The 22395-nt window shown below is 40.3% G+C and overlaps 1 protein-coding gene across 1 annotated transcript in view; it reads right to left on the reverse strand.

The window, feature by feature from the left end:
• Positions 1-4105: 4105 nt before the first annotated feature.
• Positions 4106-22395, reverse strand: part of LOC124124273 (cholecystokinin receptor type A-like) — a 142519-nt gene continuing 124229 nt past the window's right edge. Inside the window, exon 2 of the mRNA XM_048394316.1 lies at positions 4106-7185. Coding sequence (XP_048250273.1) covers positions 5912-7132 — 1221 coding nt within the window. The 5' untranslated portion in view covers positions 7133-7185 and the 3' untranslated portion in view covers positions 4106-5911. The remainder of the gene's footprint in view (positions 7186-22395) is intronic.

Here is a 22395-nt window from a genome sequence, read left to right on the forward strand (position 1 = left end):
CCTAGCTATTTATATATATAGACACACAAACTCGTTCAGTCCGAAGTGATATATAGCTTAATCGGGAACATGTAAGTAATTTTAACTGACATTTACACGTTCATTATTCAAAATCATAAAGTTCTTGTTTATATATTGATATAACCAATAAATAGAGTTATCACGCGAGTGTGTTTGGGGATGGTAGATATCCTGTATTAGGAATAAACATTGTATTTCCCGAGCCGTGGCGAATTCGAGTGATTGATATCATGAGCATCGATCTAAATAATCTACGAGGACATGTATCAACAAAGTCAGCAAGCCTGACCATCCGATCCGGTTAGCCGGTGATTCCTCTTACGATAAGCACAGTCGCCTTTTACGTATACGGCAAGCATAGGTTGCTGATACCCCCATTCCACTGACCATCGGAAGCTGATCTGAAGCCCATCTGATCCCAATTTTGCAAAAATTTCAGCATTCCGATGAGTTCCGATGAAAATTCACCCGACATCCTCTTTTTTGAGTCCCCGTTTTCCGGAAAATCCGATAGAGATCCAACATTGATCGGGGTAATCGGATGAAAGACTGGTAGCGGCTCGATGTCTGTCCGCCGTTTTTATCGGCGGCGTCCGATTGATCCGATTGCGGTCGGATTGTAATTCGAGGGTGACCTGACACTAATCTGTCACTTCCATCACTCTCCCGACACCAACCCGACACATCGGTTACTATTCGTAGGGTAATCGGACACTGATCCAATACTGGCCGGATTTGTCGATAAAATCGGCAGTCGAGTATAAAAGCGGGCTGCACCTCCTGACAGTACTAGACATGGAGCAACTTCTTCGCAACGCTGCAGCCCTGGGCTTTGTTTTTATGCTCCAGCAACAAACTATGCATCAAGATGCAGGGAGAGCCGTGTGGCTGGGCAGTGATTGGGGCCCGAAAAGGCCTATCCACCGTCTCTGCATCTTCAGGAGGAGGCACAGTGGAGTCTTCTGGCACTTGAGATTGTTAAAAAGTGCTGGGAGGTCTCTTCTTTGCCTTCTGTCCTCCAACATTTCTGTTCTTTCTTGGAGCCATCTTCAGGATCTTGGTGCTGTAGTGTCCGATGAAAATCTGCGAAGTGAGTGTCGGCTGACCCTCCTTTCGTAGTCCGTTGGTCGTCAGATGTCACCGTCGGATGGCAGTTGAGTTGATGAGCGATTACCCTCCGATGTCACAACGGATAGCAATCGGACGGTGCTAAATATTATGTTAACCTCCGATGAGAATCGAATTGGTGATGGGCGGCTATCAGGCGCGTCGGGCAGACTGCAGATTGCAATCAGATGAGCGTCAGATGACTGTTAATTATCGGACACTCATCAGATTGCCGTCAGACGTCGGCTAGACACGTCCGATAGTTGCACATCACGATTCTGACACACATCGGACTGACTCGACATTCATCCGACACTGACTCGATTTGCGACCGGAAATGGTGTCCGATGGCGAACTAAGCTCTGAGCTTAGTTCCTTCATCGGACGATTTCGCCTCATCGGATCACGTCCGACACGTCGGCCACTGACCTGATAGTCAACAAACACAAATCGGATTCATTGGAGTGTGATACAATAGTCTTCGGTGGGTTATCGGAAGTAAAACACTTTGCTTCCGATGAATGACCGATGAGCCTAAATTATCTGTGGAATGGGGGTATGAATGTATTCCATTCCACAGAGAATTTTGGCTCATCGGTCACTCATCGGAAGCAAAGTTTTTTACTTCCGGTAACCAAGCGAAGAGTATCGCATCACACTCCGGTGAATCCGATTTGTGCTTGTCGACAATCAGGTCAGTGATGAGGCGAAATCGTCCGATGAAGGAACTAAGCTCAGAGCTTAGATCGCCATCGGACCCCATTTCCGGTCGCAAATCGAGTCAGTCCGATGTGTTGTCAGAATCGTGTTTTGCCACTTTCGGACGTGTCTAACCAACGTCTGACGGTAATCTGATATGAGTCCGATATTAACAGTCATCTGGCGCTCATCTGATTGCAATCTGCGGTCTGCCCGACGCGCCTGATAGCCGCTCATCACCAATTCGATTCTCATCGGAGGTTAACATAATATTTAGCACCGTCCGATTGCTATCCGTTGTGACATCAGAGGGTAATCGCTCATTAACTCAACTGCCATCCGACACATATCACATAGCAAGCGGTGACATATGATGACCAACGGACTCCGAAAGGAGGGTCAGCCTACACTCACTTCGCAGATTTTCAACGGACACTACAGCACAGAAATGTTGGAGGACAGAAGGCAAAGAAGAGACCACCCAGCACTCCTCAACAATCTCAAGTGCCAGAAGACTCCACTGTGCCTCCTCCTGAAGATGCAGAGACGGAGGATAGGCCTATTCAGGCCCCAATCACTGCTCAGCCACACGGCTCTCCCTGCATCTTGATGCATAGTTTGTTGCTGGAGCATAAAAAACACAGCCCAAGGCTGCAGCGTTGCGAAGAAGTTGATCAGTGTTGGAACTCTATCGAATTTTACGGAAAACGGGGACCCAAAAAAGAGGATGTCGGGTGAATTTTCATCGGAACTCATCGGAACGCTGAATTTTTTGCAAAATTGGGACCTAAGCGGTACATCAATATTTAATTTCTCCTACTGACTACAAAAGTGTCACTCACAGACTTATAATACCACGTGTGTTAGCATGCCTATATCAATTTTTGATTTGTTTTTCCTTTCACTGAAACTTAAAATGGCTATGATTGGGTTGATGAAATAGTACTTTCATGTTCATGTAACTAATATTAACGTATGTATACTATGTAATTATTTCATTTACTAATATGAATGGCAAATTCCATTGGCAAAGTGTGTGTGCCACATTATGAATGGAAGAAAGAATTCATATGATCAAGATGTGAAAATATTTGTAATTATGTGTACACTTTGGCAACTAGTGGGGTGGGTGGGTTGGAATTGGAAGGGGAACAAGTCTCCAGTCTTGTTTCATCTGAACTGATGAACCGCGCATTGTATACTGTGTTACGGTTTGTATCTGGCCTGAAGCCTATAAATATACTTCAATTGACTGCGTCGATTGTCAGTGTTGATTTAGCTATCTTTTATAATAGCGGTTATACAGTTGCTTAGCTGATCAGCTTGTATATGTGTACTAGTTTAATAATTAGTGATCATTGTCAGTGCCAATCGGGGTCTTGAACTTTTAGATTGCCGCTCTTTAGTCACATTTAACTTATCATAATACAACTGTGAACTTTCACCACGTTTTTTTATGGTTTCTTTATTCTTAATTAATGACACACTGTTCTCAGGAACACAGCTTCGTTATACTATCAACCTCTGTCCCCAAAAAATAAATCTATCAACGTACTGGAATATTGGGTGATCCTCGTAGGTACTCTAATAATGAATGAAAGGCCATGCACCACAAGCATTGGAAATTTAGAAAATTCATTTCCCAATACGCTTCACTCTTATCTGCACGATAAACAGTACCGATTAAATAATCACGAGTTATGTGCCCAATATCGCCTGTAGCCTCCAGAAATTAAATAATGCTTTTCAGTAATGCTTCTTTCAGTACATTGGGCGGTCGGGTAGCCTAGTGGTTAAAGCGTTCGCTCGTCACGCCAAAGATCCGGGTTCGATTCCCGACATGGGTACATGTGTAAAGTCTATTTCTGGTGTCCCCCGACGTGAATATTGCTAAAAGCGGCGTAAAACCATACTCACTCACTCTCTTTCGGTTTTATTGTTGTGTTTCCCCCTCACTATAGTCTTTTTTATTTAAGCGTTGTTATCCATCTTCAACTTGATCTCGACCACGTCCTTGAGTTTAGAAATGTCCTCGCCTGTTATAACGGGCTTGTCCTTATCCCCGACGATTGGTGTGTGTGTGTGTGTGTGTGTGTGTGTGTGTGTGTGTGATCATCTCTTAGTATATAGCTACGACACACCCTCGAGTCTCCTTTTTATATTGAACGTGGAAACCAGTATTATTATCTCGCTGTCATGTATACCTGCGTGGAACCATGTTTCAGATATCCAATTTACAGAAGAAGAAGAAGAAGAAGAAGTTTTTTTATTAGAGGGTCACTCGCTGTACAGAATAAAAATACATTAAATGCGAGTGTAAACTGCACATGGGCCGACCATCGAGACATGATACTCCAATGTCTTATTACATTTACATAAATTTTAATATGAACAAATAAACAGGCTATCACGCGAGTGTGTTTGGAAATGGTGAATGTTCTGTATTAGGAATAAACATTGGATATAGCTAGCCTTTTGTGCTACTTATTACTTGGAAAACAAAATACCATTATGGAAAATATTCAACGTAATGAAAAGACATTCCAAATCTAATATTTCAACGCAATAGCTGCACACCTCTCGGTCATAGTCCGCTCCACCAAGCATAGAGTTAAATTCAAATGAAATAATATAATCTCGAAATATACCCCCAAAACCAACATGTTATACATAACCTTATGAATTGCAAACAGCTCTAAACCGAACAACACAGTCTCAGCCACAGGAATAGATATCTTTAGCTACACAATACTCAACCACATCCCAAACCCAATTAAAAAGTTATGACTTCAACTATACAACAACATTTGGATTTCTGGTCTTCGCCACACAAGTTTGAAATCAGCCATGGTGAAGCCATTTCTTAAACCAGTGAATTCATCAACTGAGCCGGACTCACACCGCCCCATCTCGTTAACATTACACGAGCAGACTGAAAGTTCTAAATTCATTAGTATAAAAGATAACTTTATTAGTATATAGCAATACATGCTGACTGAATTGGTTTACGGAAAAATAATGTAATTAATTGAATAGTTTAAATAACAAAACTGGATACTTATATATTTGAACGTACATTTCGGCTTATTACAGTTATACAACAAATTTGCTTTAATTGCCCATTCAAGCAGAAAAAAATCTTCTTAAATGTTCATGAAATTTGAGGAAGTTGATTTAATTTAATAAACATATTTTTCACTGTAAATTGTTCACTTCAAAATCGTATTTAGAAATATACATTTGGGAATAGAAGATGAACAGTTGAGATAAATCACGTTACATTATGTTTTCAACAAATAATTGTAATATTGTTTTGATATATCAAAGAAGCCTTATGCTTTCATGAACAGCAATATGCGAGTGCTACTGTTACTTTTATTACTACTGGACTCGAAAAAAAAAAGAGTTATCGTTTTTGTTTGAAGTCGTTCTGATGTCACTGCGCCAACATGAAATCCTTCCCATTCGACCTATCCCGGAATGACACGAGTCGCCCGAATGCTCCTTGGTTTCAGGTGTCCTATGGAGTTTTATTTATAAATAAATGATTATTAATGATGTTGGAAACAGTGTATTCAGGGACATAAAGTATTCCTATAAATTATATAGCACAAATATTTGTTAATTATCATTAGAATTAAAAATTAGTCAGCTGTAAGTTAGCACTCGTCGGCACGATATCGGCTCGACATCGGCTTGATGTCGGCTCGAATCCGTTAACTGATGATGATATTCCTCCGACGTTGGCCCTTCCTCTTTCCGGGCCGACACTTATCCACAAGACCACAGAGGCGGTATCAGAAAACGCATTCAGGGGAATTATAATTGCAATTTCTATCATGTAATGACACATTAAATTGCTATGTCCATGGCAACGAGGTGACCATTTTGACTGACCTTAAAATTCAAAGGCGGGATAGTGACTATAATTAAATTATGAAATTCCAAGAATAACCAACAGAAGGCAATACAAGATGTCGCTGAAAGAAATGTGTATAGTAGAAAAACGACCACATGATTTACAATACACTGTTCATAAGTTCAAAACTTTGTCAACAGGTACAAGTACATGTCACCGATAGCGTCATATGTCTTTACATTTCATGCAGCTGATCAAATCCTTAAGTTCACGCCGGAATGCTGGATTCATAAAGGCGTAAATGATAGGATTCGAAACATTATATGCAAAGTAAAGGTAAAACACAATGGGATTGAAAGGCACCACTCTGTGCGCCATCAGCCAAGACGGCAGGAATGCTATAATGAAAGCAAGTGTTACCACAAACAACATTAACGCCGTTCTAATGTTAGCTAGCCAGTATTTTTCTTTAATGCACCCGTCCATGTCCAGCATGGCCTTTTTGCTCTCTCTTCTCGTGACCGAGTTTCGTGAACTTCCGTTTGCCATCGTTAAGTGAGTCTCGGTCATTGACGTTTCTCTATACAGAGACAGTTGGGTTTTACGTCTTTGTCTCATCTTTTTAGATCTCCTCTCAAGAACCGATTTGTAGATGAGAATGTAAAGTACAAACACAACAATAAAAGCAACTAGAAACATTCCAGCATAGAGCTTCTGGTACGTTTTTCGAAACGTTCTGGTAAAAATAAGTTGGTTTGGATTGCAAACACCGGTGTAATCAACGAATTGCCATAAGGGAACATCATCGGTGCAATTTATGCTATTTTCGGCTATTTCGGTACAATTGGCGTGCTCTGGTTTGTTGATACACAGATCTGTGTCTTTGGCATTGGTCCCATTTAAACTTGTCATTGATGTAGAATTGCGATCGAATAATTGTGCTTCGTCAATCTTTGTACTGTATTGGTACACGCCATAAGCTAATGCGGTGATGATTCCAAGAATCATTGAAAAAACAATCAACGAAAAAAGTATAAGTTTGGCTCTTCTCGTATCCAGCACATGCCAGTGGGGATGGCAAATGCAAATATATCTATCCACCGCAATCGCGACCATGATGAAAGCCGAGAATGGCACATTGGACGTTATCAAAAACAAATACAATTTGCACAAAATATCGTACTTGATTTCATAGTCCAGATATTCAACAGTCATTGTATATGGCATAACAATAATGCAAACACTCAAATCGGTTCCTGCTAAAGAAATGATAAAGATTGTTGAAGGCAGCTTGTTCCGCTTTCTTGTATAAACATACAAAACCAAAGCATTGCCGGTTGTACCCAGCAAACTGAAGAATGCCAGCAGTCCGATTATAGTCTCCACTGGCCTCACTGGGTAACCTGTAAGCACCGGCAATGTTTCGTTGCATGCAATAGTTTCCATTTCAGACTCCTGTCTTCACGCTCCTCTTTGTAACATATCTCACCACGGGATCTCTGCAAAAGAGACCTGACAATTAGAAAGCACATATTTTTGCGTTTGAAAAATCAACAGAAAAAAGTCTGCAATAGTGCTTCTCTACCACAGCCTCATTAGTTAATTAGTTCGTCAGATGTCTTCTATTGAATTCAGGTTATTCCCATGTACACGCGAAACTGTAAAAAAAAATATTAATGAAACTATTTAATTACATTTAGGTTGAAGGTATGTCTTTGGTTTGAGCAAGCTAAGATAACGTGTATCAGACAGACGGACAGACTGATTAATTGAGAATTCTAGGTCTTGAGGCCCGCAGTACGATTCGGTGGATTTCAACAGTGTCATGTTACAGATCGTCAAGTAAACACAGTTACACATAATATTTATGCAGCATGTCTTGACTTAATTATCTTAAACTCAGTGGGGCGGTCGGGTAGCCTAGTGGTTAAAGCGTTTCCTCGTCACGCCGAAGACCAGGGTTCGATTCCCGACATGGGTACAATGTGTGAAGCTCATTTCTGGTGTCCCCCGCCGTGATATTGCTGGAATATTGCTAAAAGCGGCGTAAAACCATACTCACTCACTTAAACTCAGTTAAAACATCATATTTTTGTTTTACACTTTTCAAAGAAACGCACAGGTAGTTTGTAGTTCATTGAACCTGACAACACAAAAAATTCGGTATATAAATTGGATATATGTTATTGGAAAGTGTTGGTGGCCTGATATTGGACACATGGTGCGTCAAAACGCAGCCATTGTCGATTTGCCATGTCTAAACGGCATTGTTTTCACACTTGTTCAAAAATGTCATGGAGGATAACAGTAAAGCAAAATGCACGCGCAAGTTATGTCATTCGTTATTCGCGGTAGTGGCTATAAAAAGGCAAGCATAAGCCAATAATTTGTCAATCAATTGTCAACATTGTTCAAGTTCGAAAATGCCGAGACCCGATAGGAGGTATCCAAAGAGAGGAATCGCAGTCTTCTGTTGCACGCCACGTCAACGTCCACCACAGCACCATTTGGCGCCTTTGTGACCGATACACACTGTTCAATTCCACTGCAGACCGTCCGAGAACCGACCGACCAAGAGTTACCTCCCCTGCACAGGATCGCTCCATGCGACTGTTCCACCAACGTCATCGCAATGTCACAGCTACGGAGACATGCAGGACGCATCCCTGGTTTGAGGAGGATATCGGACCAGACTGTCAGGAACCATCTCAACCCAATCGAACACCTCTGGGATGAACTAGCTAAAGACAGGTCTTTCCTTGTGGAACGTCTATGCTTCTGTAAATTATTTGTTCGTAACTTGCAGGCACTTATATTTATTAAATATAATTCACATAGTGGCAAAGTTTTATATTCTTTATACTGCTATTCCTGCAAATGTATGTCGCCAACGTAAAAAACCTCACATGTGAAAATCCGCAACATTCTAAGTTGTGATACCCAATTTAGATTCATTTAATTTATCATATTGTTTTAAGCATTAGATAACATCGTCTGGCGTACATACTATTGTCAAATCATAATAACTTTATCCAATATCTTAACAGTCAACAGAAATAGGTTACCGTCCCCAATCAGACAAAGCTCTCTCTTGTAAGGAGGCTCTATATTCCACATCAAATATGAATTTTTAAAATTGATTTGGAACCTTTTCTACCTATTTCCTTGACTAATAGACACCGATTTCAGTACAGTAAAGTTAAATTGGTTTAACTGTCAAATAATACAAAAGGTGTTTGTGGACTGTTTGTGGATATTTTTCAAGTTATACATAAATCTTTTTAATGTACATAATGCTTTTTCTGCTTGTTTAGCTAATGTGGTTCAAGCCTGAGTGACAATAATTCTACATTAAATCATTATTCCCAAATACTTATAATATGATACTAATTCAACATTACAACCATAATTAAAACATGAGAGTGTTGCACCACTTTCTAACACAGTTATTATTGTTTTATTTATATTTATCACAATATCTGCTCAATATATCTATTTTACTTTGTAAGGTAACAATACTATCTCCAAACATGATGAAATCATCCGCATCCAATAATATAAAAATAGCCTCAAAATCACAATCTATCAATGTGCCATGTTCATAATGTTCTTGTAATACACAATAACTCGTTATCATACGTCACAAATAGAACGGGCGACAACGTGCACCCTTGACGGACAGATGAAGTGTAAATAAATTCAGTACTTTTGTCAACATTAAATTTGAATGATCAAGATCAAATGCTTTTCTGAAACATTTTCTACCTGCATGGGCCACAGCAGGATTAACACCATCCCTTTAGTCGCTGGCGATTGTACGTACGTTTCCCACACTTAAAATGACAAACATTCTACGTTTAAAAGCATAGTAGATGTAAATATTTTTCTAATGACATGGACTTACGATATCCTCTCGGGGGGGGGGGGGGGGGGGGCGATTATTTACCTCCTTCGAGGTAAATTCATTCTACTAATTTTAACAAAATTTATGATACAATTCTATTTCTTAAAAAAATTAAATGAGAACAAATATTATTAAAAAGATCTTTAATAGATGAAACCTTGAAATATTTATCCCTTGTGATGGAAAAATCAACATAGTCAATCAGGACATGCTAGCCGGTGATTCTCTCATCACAAGGGATGCAGAACGGAGGATCCTTACCTTTCAATAGATATTCATTGGTGTAACGGCATGAGATCTCTTATGCAAAATCTAACGACAGGTTCGTAATCACTGTACGGAATGAGAAGTGGCGTCACAGATTTGTGAGTGCTGCTTTAGTTAGCAGCAGCATCAGCCATTGTGTTTACCAATGATTCCAACATGGCTGGGTAACCAACAAAAAACGAGGTCATATTGGCCAGTAGCAGGTTAATTATAAAATTAAACAATTTGGATTAAAAGTAGATGCTTACATGATATATTATTTATAGTCCGAAGACACGAGAGAGAGTCCGAAAATAATATAAATTGTTTATCCTTAGATTGTTTATCAATATATTTTAGAGCTGTTAAAAAGGCATGGGATTCGGATGTAAAATGGAACTATTATGTGGTAGTCGTGAAGACATAGTCCTGGATTCAATGACGGTTACGGTTACGCTGGCAATAGCGTCACCATCCTTGGATCCGTCTGTAAAAATCCATAGATAATGGAGCCATAATCCAGTTTAGAGCGGATAAGTGCTCTGTACAGTTGGAGGAGGGTTTTCTGAATCCCTCCGCACTTTGAATTTGAAATGACTTTCAGAATATCAAGGGCCTTCAGGCATATATTTTTCAAATATATTTTGTGTGGTAAAAAGGTCAGATGGTGGAAAAAGTCAAGCAAATAATTTGGGGATTTAAAGAATTCACATGGTATTAATTCTACATGTCTCAAATACCTTTTGTGAATATGTTGTTATATGGTAGTGGATTTTATCGTTTGTCAGTGATTGTAGCTGTTGGCAATCGACAGACGCCCATTGTATTGTACCAGTGATCACTTGTCAGGAAGTTACGATTTTTAGATGCTTGTGTCCGGTATAATTGAAAATATTGAGAATTGAGCCTGAACATGACAAATTGAGATTAGAAGCTGGGAAGTAAGGAGAGAGAAAAGAAGAAAGGGAATTTCGGATTAAGCAATTAGAAATTAAAGCTGATAAAGAAATTTAGCTAAAGCAATATGATTTACAGAATGACCGCTCTCACCTTACCCCAACAGGTGATGAATTGTTTGATCTTTTCAAGCAGATTAGATTTCTTCCGCCCTTATATGAATGTGATGTTGAGAAGCTTTTCCTACATTTTGAAAAGGTGGCTAACAGTTAGAAATAGCTGCAAGAAAGGGACCATGGTGCTGCAAATTGTGTTTGGGGGAAAAGCTCAGAAAGTTTACTCTGCCTTACCTCTAGTGATAGGAGTGCTGGTTATCATGTTGTTACAGCTGAAGTTTTGAATACTTATGAATTGGTTCCTGAAGTTTAGGTCAGAAAAGGAATGGTTCTACTTTTCTTGATGCAAGGGAGACGGAAACAGTGATAGGTGGTGGAGTTCAAAGGAGGTCAATGGTGATAATTTGAGGCAGTTTGTTTTGATGTAGGATTTTAAGCAGTGTGTTTCAACGGGCATATCTCGATGAGCAGAAAATTACACAAGGATGCTACTTTGGCTGATGATTATTCGGTAATTCACAGGGTTAGATTTAAGCAGTCAGGATTTACAGGCAGACGTTCGCAGGGTTACAAATCAGGTAAGGATAGTTCATCTTATCTAGTTCTAACAAATCTGGTTCTGAGTTTGTTGACAAAAAGTCAAGTTCTACCCTGTGAGGGATACTGGTGTGCTCTGATTTTGGACTGCATTTTGCCACTTTCTGAGGTGTCATCTGAGACCTCTGAGACTTTGTTAAAGGGATTTTGTGGTTTTACTATAGCACCTCTGCATTTTGTGAATTTGAATACAGATTTGGTTTCTGGATTGGTCAGGTTGGGGTGGTAGAAACTCTAACTGTTAAAGGTGTAGACTTGCTTATTGGGCAATATTTTTGCAGGGGGGAGATGTTTGTCTTGAGCCTAGCACTTTGGAAAGTATAGAAAATCTTGAGAAATAATTTCAAGGTATTTCTCTTCGTGTGTTTGCACTCTTATGGGTCATTCTCTTGACCTGAGTACTAAAAAATCTGACAGTTTGGCTGTTGAGGAACCAGTTCTAGGTAGGGAGCATTAGTTAAGTTACAGGAGGAAGACCCATAACTTAAAATTCTTGCCAAAAGGGCACTCTCATCAGAAGAAGCTGACAATATTCCAGTTTGCTATCATTTCAAGGATGGAGGCTACCAGATGTGCCTGCTGATAATAAATGGAACGTTTTCCATCAAATTGTTCTTCCAAATTGGTATCAAAAGCATGTTTTAAGTTTGGCTCATGAACCTCCTTTGGCAGGTCATTTGGGTGTGAACAATACATGTGACAAAAAAAATTCCCATTTCATTTGACGTAATTTGCGGCATGATGTGGCTAAATTTTGCAAAATATACCATGTATGTCAACTGAGTCCCTAGGTTTTAGTTCTTTTTGACCTTGTCTTTGGCCATACTGTTTAAGGACATTTAAAACATTGGCTTAAAGATAGGTCTAAAATGAGTCCAGGCTTTCAAAAGTTAAGTTGTTGGGGATAACTTCAAGAAATCCCAAGACAAAATGAATGTACAATATGACAAAAAGTCTAAAGAGGGAGTTTTCAGTCCTAGCGATAAAGTCTTAGTGTTTTCGCCAATCCCTGGTCAACCATTACATGCTAGGTACCACGTTCCGTATGTTATTGGCGAAAAGTCAGTGATACTGACTATGTTGTACAACCAGACCATCGTAAAAAGACACAGCTTTGTCATGTCAATATGATTAGAAAGTATCATGAAGGAAATGACAATGTACCTATTCAGTGTGTTGCCACTATTTCAGATTGTGATACTAATGAGAATTGTGACTTTGTTGAGTTTGATGGCATTGCTGACTATGCTAGCCCTAAGCTTAACAATTCTGAAGTATTAGTTAACTTGGATGCTAAGTTTAGTTATTTGTCATCTGAGCTAAAGGCCCAAGCATCTTAAAGTACTCATGGAAATGAAAAAAAAACTGTTTGCTGGATTTAATAATCGACACAAAGCATTACGTATATGTAAATACGAAATAACAAAACAACTGGAAAAGTACTAGTCTGGATTTGCTAGTTTTATCTCAGTGCTCAATACAAAATGTACTTTACAGGAGGTAATTTGTAGGCACTTTCAACATTCAAAAATAAAACTAAGTCCAAATTGAAATGGCAGAAACAGGCTATAGGCATTATGCAAATTAGCATGGAAAAAAGTTATCAAAACAACAATAAAAATAACAGCTAAGTTTATGTACATAATAATAATGACATGTAAGTTGTTATTTGAGAAGGGAATATGTTACTTTTACGTTCTGATATTTTGACGATGATTCACTATCCCAAAATGCCACTCACTAATCACTAACCACTGACAAATCACATGCACGTGGGTTTCAAGCATCTGTTTTCACCTGTCGTCAAGGTGTCATAGGTCATGGACATTCACCTTGATCTACTGACACCTGGTTATGCTCAGTTTCACAACAGTCTGTTTTGTTCATATTTTTACACACTTTTACGTGTAAAAAGACATAAAAACCTTTGATACGCTGTATTTGTGCCAAGGCCAAATTAGTACTAATTGAGTTGTTTGAATATTTATATATTTTGTATATTAACTGCATTTATTTAAACTCTGAGATCGAAAAAACAGGTTTTTTTCCATTTCAGTGAGTACTTTAGTTAGTTAATTAAAGAGAGCTCACTAAGTCTTGTTTAGTGATATGCCTTGTCGTACAGATTTTGTATGTCATGATGTACATGTAGGTGAGGCTGTGAAATAACATCCCTACCGGATGAATCTTGTCAAGCCTGAAGCTCTGAAGAAGGAGATTTAATACATGCTGGACAATGACATTATTGAACCTGACTGAAGTTCACCTGATGGTAGGTAGTTACAGATGTTCTACGGACATGAAACGTACGAACGCTTTTTCTAAAATTGACTCTTTTTCAATACATAGAATCGATGACTGCATCGACAGAATCGGTAAAGCTAAGTACCTTAGCAAGTTTGACCTATTAAAGGGGTATTGGCAGGTTCCACTGACTGAGCGTGTCATGCGGGTATCTGCTTTTGTGGACTTCACCGTTACAAAGTGATGCCATTTGGGTTCAAGAATGCTTTAGTCACCTTCCAGCGTCTCATCAATGACATTACAGCCAATATTGAGGCTGTCAAAGCCTACGTTGACAATGTCATCAGTCATTCCATGAAGTGGGACAAACACTGGAAGAGGACTTCAAGAGATTAACTGAAGCCAAGTTGACTGTAAGTTTACATGAAAAGTGAATTTTCACAGGCACATGTACATTTTTTAGGTCGTGTCATTGGCCAAGGTCAGGGTCATCCCCTACAAGCAAAGGTGGAGGCTATTTCAAAATTCCACAAAACATAAAAGAAACTTCTTTTGTGGTATGGCTGGTTACTACCGTAAATATTGTCAAAATTTCTCACATGTTGTAGCCCCTCTCACTGCTGGGAAAAGAAGGTGAAATTTGTTCGGGACAGCAATGGTCTGGCTGCTTTTAAGAAAATTAAAGCTATTCTTATGAATCCTCCTGTTCTCTAGGCACCAGCCTTTGAAAACTCTTTCAAATTGGCAGTAGATGCTAGTGACATTGGTGCTGGAGCCATCCTGTTGCAGGAAGATGCATCAGGTTTTGATCATCTTTTTATTATTAAAAACAACAGACATCAGAGACATTATTCCACCATTGAAAATGAAACTCTTTCTCTATTGTTAGCTTTGCAATAATTTGAAGTGTACTTGGGTACTACTTTGTTTCCTAAGTGTACACTGGTCACAATCCTTTGACTTTCCTTCATAAAATGAAGAACACAATCCAGTACTGCACAGTTTTTATCCCCTGCCGGGCCAGAATGGCCGAAGCGGAATTATGTCGTGACGCAGTCCGTCCGTCAGTCCCACTGTGGGTACTAAGCTTGTGAAATCAACTCCTCCTACAGTTTCCAAAGAATATCCCCGACACTCTACACACAAGATGTCGACATGTTGATGATACGTATATCGCAGTCCCGTTACGTTTCGACTAAGTTTGACAGAGTTACTGCCCCTATTTTACTGAGCTTCATTTCCCTTATTGTAAGAGAGGGTACTAAGCTTGTGAAATCAACTCCTCCTACAGTTTTCAAAGAATATCCCTGACACTCTACACACAAGATGTTGACATGTTGATGATACGCATTTCGCAGTCCCGTTTCGTTTCGACTAATTTTGACAGAGTTACTGCCCCTATTTTACGGAGCTTCCTTTCCCTTATTGTAAGAGAGGGTACTAAGCTTGTGAAATCAACTCCTCCTACAGTTTTCAAAGAATATCCCTGACACTCTACACACAAGATGTTGACATGTTGATGATACGCATATCGCAGTCCCGTTTCGTTTCGACTAATTTTGACAGAGTAACTGACCCTGTTTTACGGAGCTTCATTTGCCTTATTGTGAGAGAGGGTACTAAGCTTGTGAAATGAACTCCTCCCACGGTTTCCAAAGAATAACCCTGACACTCTACACACAACATGTCGACAAGTTGATGATACACATTTCGCAGTCCCGTTACATTTCGACTAATTGTGACAGAGTTACTGTCCCTATTTTGCGGAGCTTCATTTCCCTTATTGTGAGAGAGGGTACTAAGCTTGTGAAATCAACTTCTCCTACAGTTTCCAAAGAATATCCCTGACACTCTACACACAAGATGTCGACATGTTGATGATACGCATATCGCAGTCCCGTTTCGTTTCGACTAATTTTGACAGAGTTACTGCCCCTGTTTTACGGAGCTTCATTTGCCTTATTGTGAGAGAGGGTACTAAGCTTGTGAAATCCACTCCTCCTACAGTATCCAGAGAATATATCCTTGACACTCTACACACAAGATGTTGACATGTTGATGATACGCATATCGCAGTCCCGTTTTGTTCCGACTAATTTTGACAGAGTTACTACCCCTATTTTCCGGAGCTTCATTTCCCTTATTGTAAGAGAGGGTACTAAGCTTGTGAAATCAACTCCTCCTACAGTTTTCAAAGAATATCCCTGACACTCTACACACAAGATGTTGACATGTTGATGATACGCATATCGCAGTCCCGTTTCGTTTCGACTAATTTTGACAGAGTTACTGCCCCTGTTTTACGGAGCTTCATTTGCCTTATTGTGAGAGAGGGTACTAAGCTTGTGAAATCCACTCCTCCTACAGTATCCAGAGAATATATCCTTGACACTCTACACACAAGATGTTGACATGTTGATGATACGCATATCGCAGTCCCGTTTTGTTCCGACTAATTTTGACAGAGTTACTACCCCTATTTTCCGGAGCTTCATTTCCCTTATTGTAAGAGAGGGTACTAAGCTTGTGAAATCAACTCCTCCTACAGTTTTCAAAGAATATCCCTGACACTCTACACACAAGATGTTGACATGTTGATGATACGCATTTCGCAGTCCCGTTTCGTTTCGACTAATTTTGACAGAGTTACTGCCCCTATTTTACGGAGCTTCATTTCCCTTATTATGAGAGAGGGTACTAAGCTTGTGAAATCAACTCCTCCTACAGTTTCCAAAGAATATACCTGACACTCTACACACAAGATGTCAACATGTTGATGATACGCATATCGCAGTCCCGTTTCGTTTCGACTAATTTTGACAGAGTAACTGACCCTGTTTTACGGAGCTTCATTTGCCTTATTGTGAGAGAGGGTACTAAGCTTGTGAAATCAACTCCTCCTACAGTTTCCAAAGAATATCCCTGACACTCTACACACAACATGTCAACATGTTGATGATACGCATATCGCAGTCCCGTTTCGTTTCGACTAATTGTGACAGAGTTACTGCCCCTGATTTACGGAGCTTCATTTGCCTTATTGTGAGAGAGGGTACTAAGCTTGTGAAATCAACTCCTCCTACAGTTTCCAGAGAATATCCCTCACACTCTACACACAAGATTTCAACGTGTTGATGATACGCATATCGCAATCCCGTTTCGTTTCGACTAATTTTGACAGAGTTACTGCCCCTATTTTACGGAGCTTCATTTCCCTTATTGTGAGAGAGGGTACTAAGCTTGTGAAATCAACTCCTCCTACAGTTTCCAAAGAATATCCCTGACACTATACACACAAGATGTCAACATGTTGATGATACGCATATCGCAGTCCCGTTTTGTTCCGACTAATTTTCACAGAGTTACTGCCCCTGATTTACGGAGCTTCATTTGCCTTATTGTGAGAGAGGGTACTAAGCTTGTGAAATCAACTCCTCCTACAGTTTCCAAAGAATATCCCTGACACTCTACACACATGATGTCAACATGTTGATGATACGCATATCGCAGTCCCGTTACGTTTCGACTAATTTTGACAGAGTTACTGCCGCTATTTTGCGGAGCTTCATTTCCCTTATTGTGAGAGAGGGTACTAAGCTTGTGAAATCAACACCTCCTACAGTTTCCAAAGAATATCCCTGACACTATACACACAAGATGTTGACATGTTGATGATACGCATATCGCAGTCCCGTTTCGTTTCGGCTAATTTTGACAGAGTTACTGCCCCTGTTTTACGGAGCTTCATTTGCCTTATTGTGAGAGAGGGTACTAAGCTTGTGAAATCCACTCCTCCTACAGTATCCAGAGAATATCCTTGACACTCTACACACGATGTCAACATGTTGATGATACGCATATCGCAGTCCCGTTTCGTTTTGACTAATTTTGACAGAGTTACTGCCCCTGTTTTACGGAGCTTCATTTGCCTTATTATGAGAGAGGGTACTAAGCTTGTGAAATCCACTCCTCCTACAGTATCCAGAGAATATATCCTTGACACTCTACACACAAGATGTTGACATGTTGATACGCATATCGCAGTCCCGTTTTGTTCCGACTAATTTTGACAGAGTTACTGCCCCTATTTTACGGAGCTTCATTTCCCTTATTATGAGAGAGGGTACTAAGCTTGTGAAATCAACTCCTCCTACAGTTTCCAAAGAATATACCTGACACTCTACACACAAGATGTCAACATGTTGATGATATGCATATCGCAGTCCCGTTTCGCTTCGACTAATTTTGACAGAGTAACTGACCCTGTTTTACGGAGCTTCATTTGCCTTATTGTGAGAGAGGGTACTAAGCTTGTGAAATCAACTCCTCCTACAGTTTCCAAAGAATATCCCTGACACTCTACACACAACATGTCAACATGTTGATGATACGCATATCGCAGTCCCGTTTCGTTTCGACTAATTGTGACAGAGTTACTGCCCCTGATTTACGGAGCTTCATTTGCCTAATTGTGAGAGAGGGTACTAAGCTTGTGAAATCAACTTCTCCTACAGTTTCCAGAGAATATCCCTCACACTCTACACACAAGATTTCAACATGTTGATGATACGCATATCGCAATCCCGTTTCGTTTCGACTAATTTTGACAGAGTTACTGCCCCTATTTTACGGAGCTTCATTTCCCTTATTGTGAGAGAGGGTACTAAGCTTTTGAAATCAACTCCTCCTACAGTTTCCAGAGAATATCCCTGACACTCTACACACAAGATGTTGACATGTTGATGATACGCATATCGCAGTCCCGTTTCGTTTCGACTAATTGTGACAGAGTTACTGCCCCTGATTTACGGAGCTTCATTTGCCTAATTGTGAGAGAGGGTACTAAGCTTGTGAAATCAACTCCTCCTACAGTTTCCAGAGAATATCCCTCACACTCTACACACAAGATTTCAACGTGTTGATGATACGCATATCGCAGTGCCGTTACGTTTCGACTAATTTTGACAGATTTACTGCCCCTATTTTCCGGAGCTTCATTTGCCTTATTGTGAGAGAGGGTACTAAGCTTGTGAAATCAACTCCTCCTACAGTTTCCAAAGAATATCCCTGACACTCTACACACATGATGTCAACATGTTGATGATACGCATATCGCAGTCCCGTTACGTTTCGACTAATTTTGACAGAGTTACTGCCGCTATTTTGCGGAGCTTCATTTCCCTTATTGTGAGAGAGGGTACTAAGCTTGTGAAATCAACACCTCCTACAGTTTCCAAAGAATATCCCTGACACTATACACACAAGATGTCAACATGTTGATGATACGCATATCGCAGTCCCGTTTCGTTTCGGCTAATTTTGACAGAGTTACTGCCCCTGTTTTACGGAGCTTCATTTGCCTTATTGTGAGAGAGGGTACTAAGCTTGTGAAATCCACTCCTCCTACAGTATCCAGAGAATATCCTTGACACTCTACACACGATGTTGACATGTTGATGATACGCATATCGCAGTCCCGTTTCGTTTTGACTAATTTTGACAGAGTTACTGCCCCTGTTTTACGGAGCTTCATTTGCCTTTTTGTGAGAGAGGGTACTAAGCTTGTGAAATCAACTCCTCCTACAGTTTCCAAAGAATATCCCTGACACTCTACACACAAGATGTCAACATGTTGATGATACGCATATCGCAGTCCCGTTTCATTTCGACTAATTTTGACAGAGTTCCTGCCCCTATTTTACGGAGCTTCATTTCCCTTATTGTGAGATGGGGTACTAAGCTTGTGAAATCAACTCCTCCTACAGTTTCCAAAGAATATCCCTGACACTCAACACACAAGATGTCAACATGTTGATGATACGCATATCGCACTCCCGTTTCATTTCGACTAATTTTGACAGAGTTACTGCCCCTATTTTACGGAGCTTCATTTGCGTTATTGTGAGAGAGGGTACTAAGTTTGTGAAATCAACTCATCCTACAGTTTCCAGAGAATATCCCTGACACTCTACACACAAGATGTCGACATGTGGATGATACGCATATCGCAGTCCCGTTTCATTTCGACTATTTGTGACAGAGTTACTGCCCCTGATTTACGGAGCTTCATTTGCCTAATTGTGAGAGAGGGTACTAAGCTTGTGAAATCAACTCCTCCCACGGTTTCCAAAGAATAACCCTGACACTCTACACACAACATGTCGACAAGTTGATGATACACATTTCGCAGTACCGTTACATTTCGACTAATTGTGACAGAGTTACTGTCCCTATTTTGCGGAGCTTCATTTCCCTTATTGTGAGAGAGGGTACTAAGCTTGAGAAATCAACTCCTCCTACAGTTTCCAAAGAATATCCCTGACACTCTACACACAAGATGTCAACATGTTGATGATACGCATATCGCAGTCCCGTTTCGTTTCGACTAATTTTGACAGAGTTACTGCCCCTGTTTCACGGAGCTTCATTTGCCTTATTGTGAGAGAGGGTACTAAGCTTGTGAAATCCACTCCTCCTACAGTATCCAGAGAATATATCCTTGACACTCTACACACAAGATGTTGACATGTTGATGATACGCATATCGCAGTCCCGTTTTGTTCCGACTAATTTTGACAGAGTTACTGCCCCTGTTTTACGGAGCTCCATTTGCCTTATTGTGAGAGAGGGTACTAAGCTTGTGAAATCAACTCCTCCTACAGTTTCCAGAGAATATCCCTGACACTCTACACACAAGATGTCAACATGTTGATGATACGCATATCGCAGTCCCGTTTCATTTCGACTAATTTTGACAGAGTTACTGCCCCTATTTTACGGAGCTTCATTTGCCTTATTGTGAGAGAGGGTACTAAGCTTGTGAAATCAACTCCTCCTACAGTTTCCAGATAATATCCCTGACACTCTACACATAAGATGTTGACATGTTGATGATACGCATATCGCAGTCCCGTTTCGTTTCGACTAATTGTGACAGAGTTACTGCCCCTGATTTACGGAGCTTCATTTCCCTAATTGTGAGAGAGGGTACTAAGCTTGTGAAATCAACTCCTCCTACAGTTTCCAGAGAATATCCCTCACACTCTACACACAAGATTTCAACGTGTTGATGATACGCATATCGCAGTCCCGTTACGTTTCGACTAATTTTGACAGAGTTACTGCCCCTATTTTACGGAGCTTCATTTGCCTTATTGTGAGAGAGGGTACTAAGCTTGTGAAATCAACTCCTCCTACAGTTTCCAAAGAATATCCCTGACACTCTACACACAAGATGTCAACATGTTGATGATACGCATATCGCAGTCCCGTTACGTTTCGACTAATTTTGACAGAGTTACTGCCGCTATTTTGCGGAGCTTCATTTCCCTTATTGTGAGAGAGGGTACTAAGCTTGTGAAATCAACACCTCCTACAGTTTCCAAAGAATATCCCTGACACTATACACACAAGATGTCAACATGTTGATGATACGCATATCGCAGTCCCGTTTCGTTTCGGCTAATTTTGACAGAGTTGATGCCCCTGTTTTACGGAGCTTCATTTGCCTTATTGTGAGAGAGGGTACTAAGCTTGTGAAATCCACTCCTTCTACAGTATCCAGAGAATATCCTTGACACTCTACACACGATGTTGACATGTTGATGATACGCATATCGCAGTCCCGTTTCGTTTCGACTAACTTTGACAGAGTTACTGCCCCTGATTTACGGAGCTTCATTTGCCTTTTTGTGAGAGAGGGTACTAAGCTTGTGAAATCAACTCCTCCTACAGTTTCCAAAGAATATCCCTGACACTCTACACACAAGATGTCAACATGTTGATGATACGCATATCGCAGTCCCGTTTCATTTCGACTAATTTTGACAGAGTTAATGCCCCTGTTTTACGGAGCTTCATTTGCCTTATTGTGAGAGAGGGTACTAAGCTTGTGAAATCCACTCCTCCTACAGTATCCAGAGAATATATCCTTGACACTCTACACACAAGATGTTGACATGTTGATGATACGCATATCGCAGTCCCGTTTTGTTCCGACTATTTTTGACAGAGTAACTGCCCCTGTTTTACGGAGCTTCATTTGCGTTATTGTGAGAGAGGGTACTAAGCTTGTGAAATCAACTCCTCCTACAGTTTCCAGAGAATATCCCTGACACTCTACACACAAGATGTCGACATGTTGATGATACGCATATCGCAGTCCCGTTTTGTTCCGACTAATTTTGACAGAGTTACTGCCCCTGTTTTACGGAGCTCCATTTGCCTTATTGTGAGAGAGGGTACTAAGCTTGTGAAATCAACTCCTCCTACAGTTTCCAGAGAATATCCCTGACACTCTACACACAAGATGTCAACATGTTGATGATACGCATATCGCAGTCCCGTTTCATTTCGACTAATTTTGACAGAGTTACTGCCCCTATTTTACGGAGCTTCATTTGCCTTATTGTGAGAGAGGGTACTAAGCTTGTGAAATCAACTCCTCCTACAGTTTCCAGAGAATATCCCTGACACTCTACACACAAGATGTCAACATGTTGATGATACGCATATTGCAGTCCCGTTTCATTTCGACTAATTGTGACAGAGTTACTGCCCCTGATTTACGGAGCTTCATTTGCCTAATTATGAGAGAGGGTACTGAGCTTGTGAAATCAACTCCTCCTACTGTTTCCAGATAATATCCCTGACACTCTACACATAAGATGTCAACATGTTGATGATACGCATATCGCAGTCCCGTT

Source organism: Haliotis rufescens, unplaced genomic scaffold (assembly GCF_023055435.1).
Source record: "Haliotis rufescens isolate VD_foot unplaced genomic scaffold, xgHalRufe1.0.p SCAF_13, whole genome shotgun sequence".
Taxonomy (NCBI): Eukaryota; Metazoa; Mollusca; class Gastropoda; order Lepetellida; family Haliotidae; genus Haliotis; species Haliotis rufescens.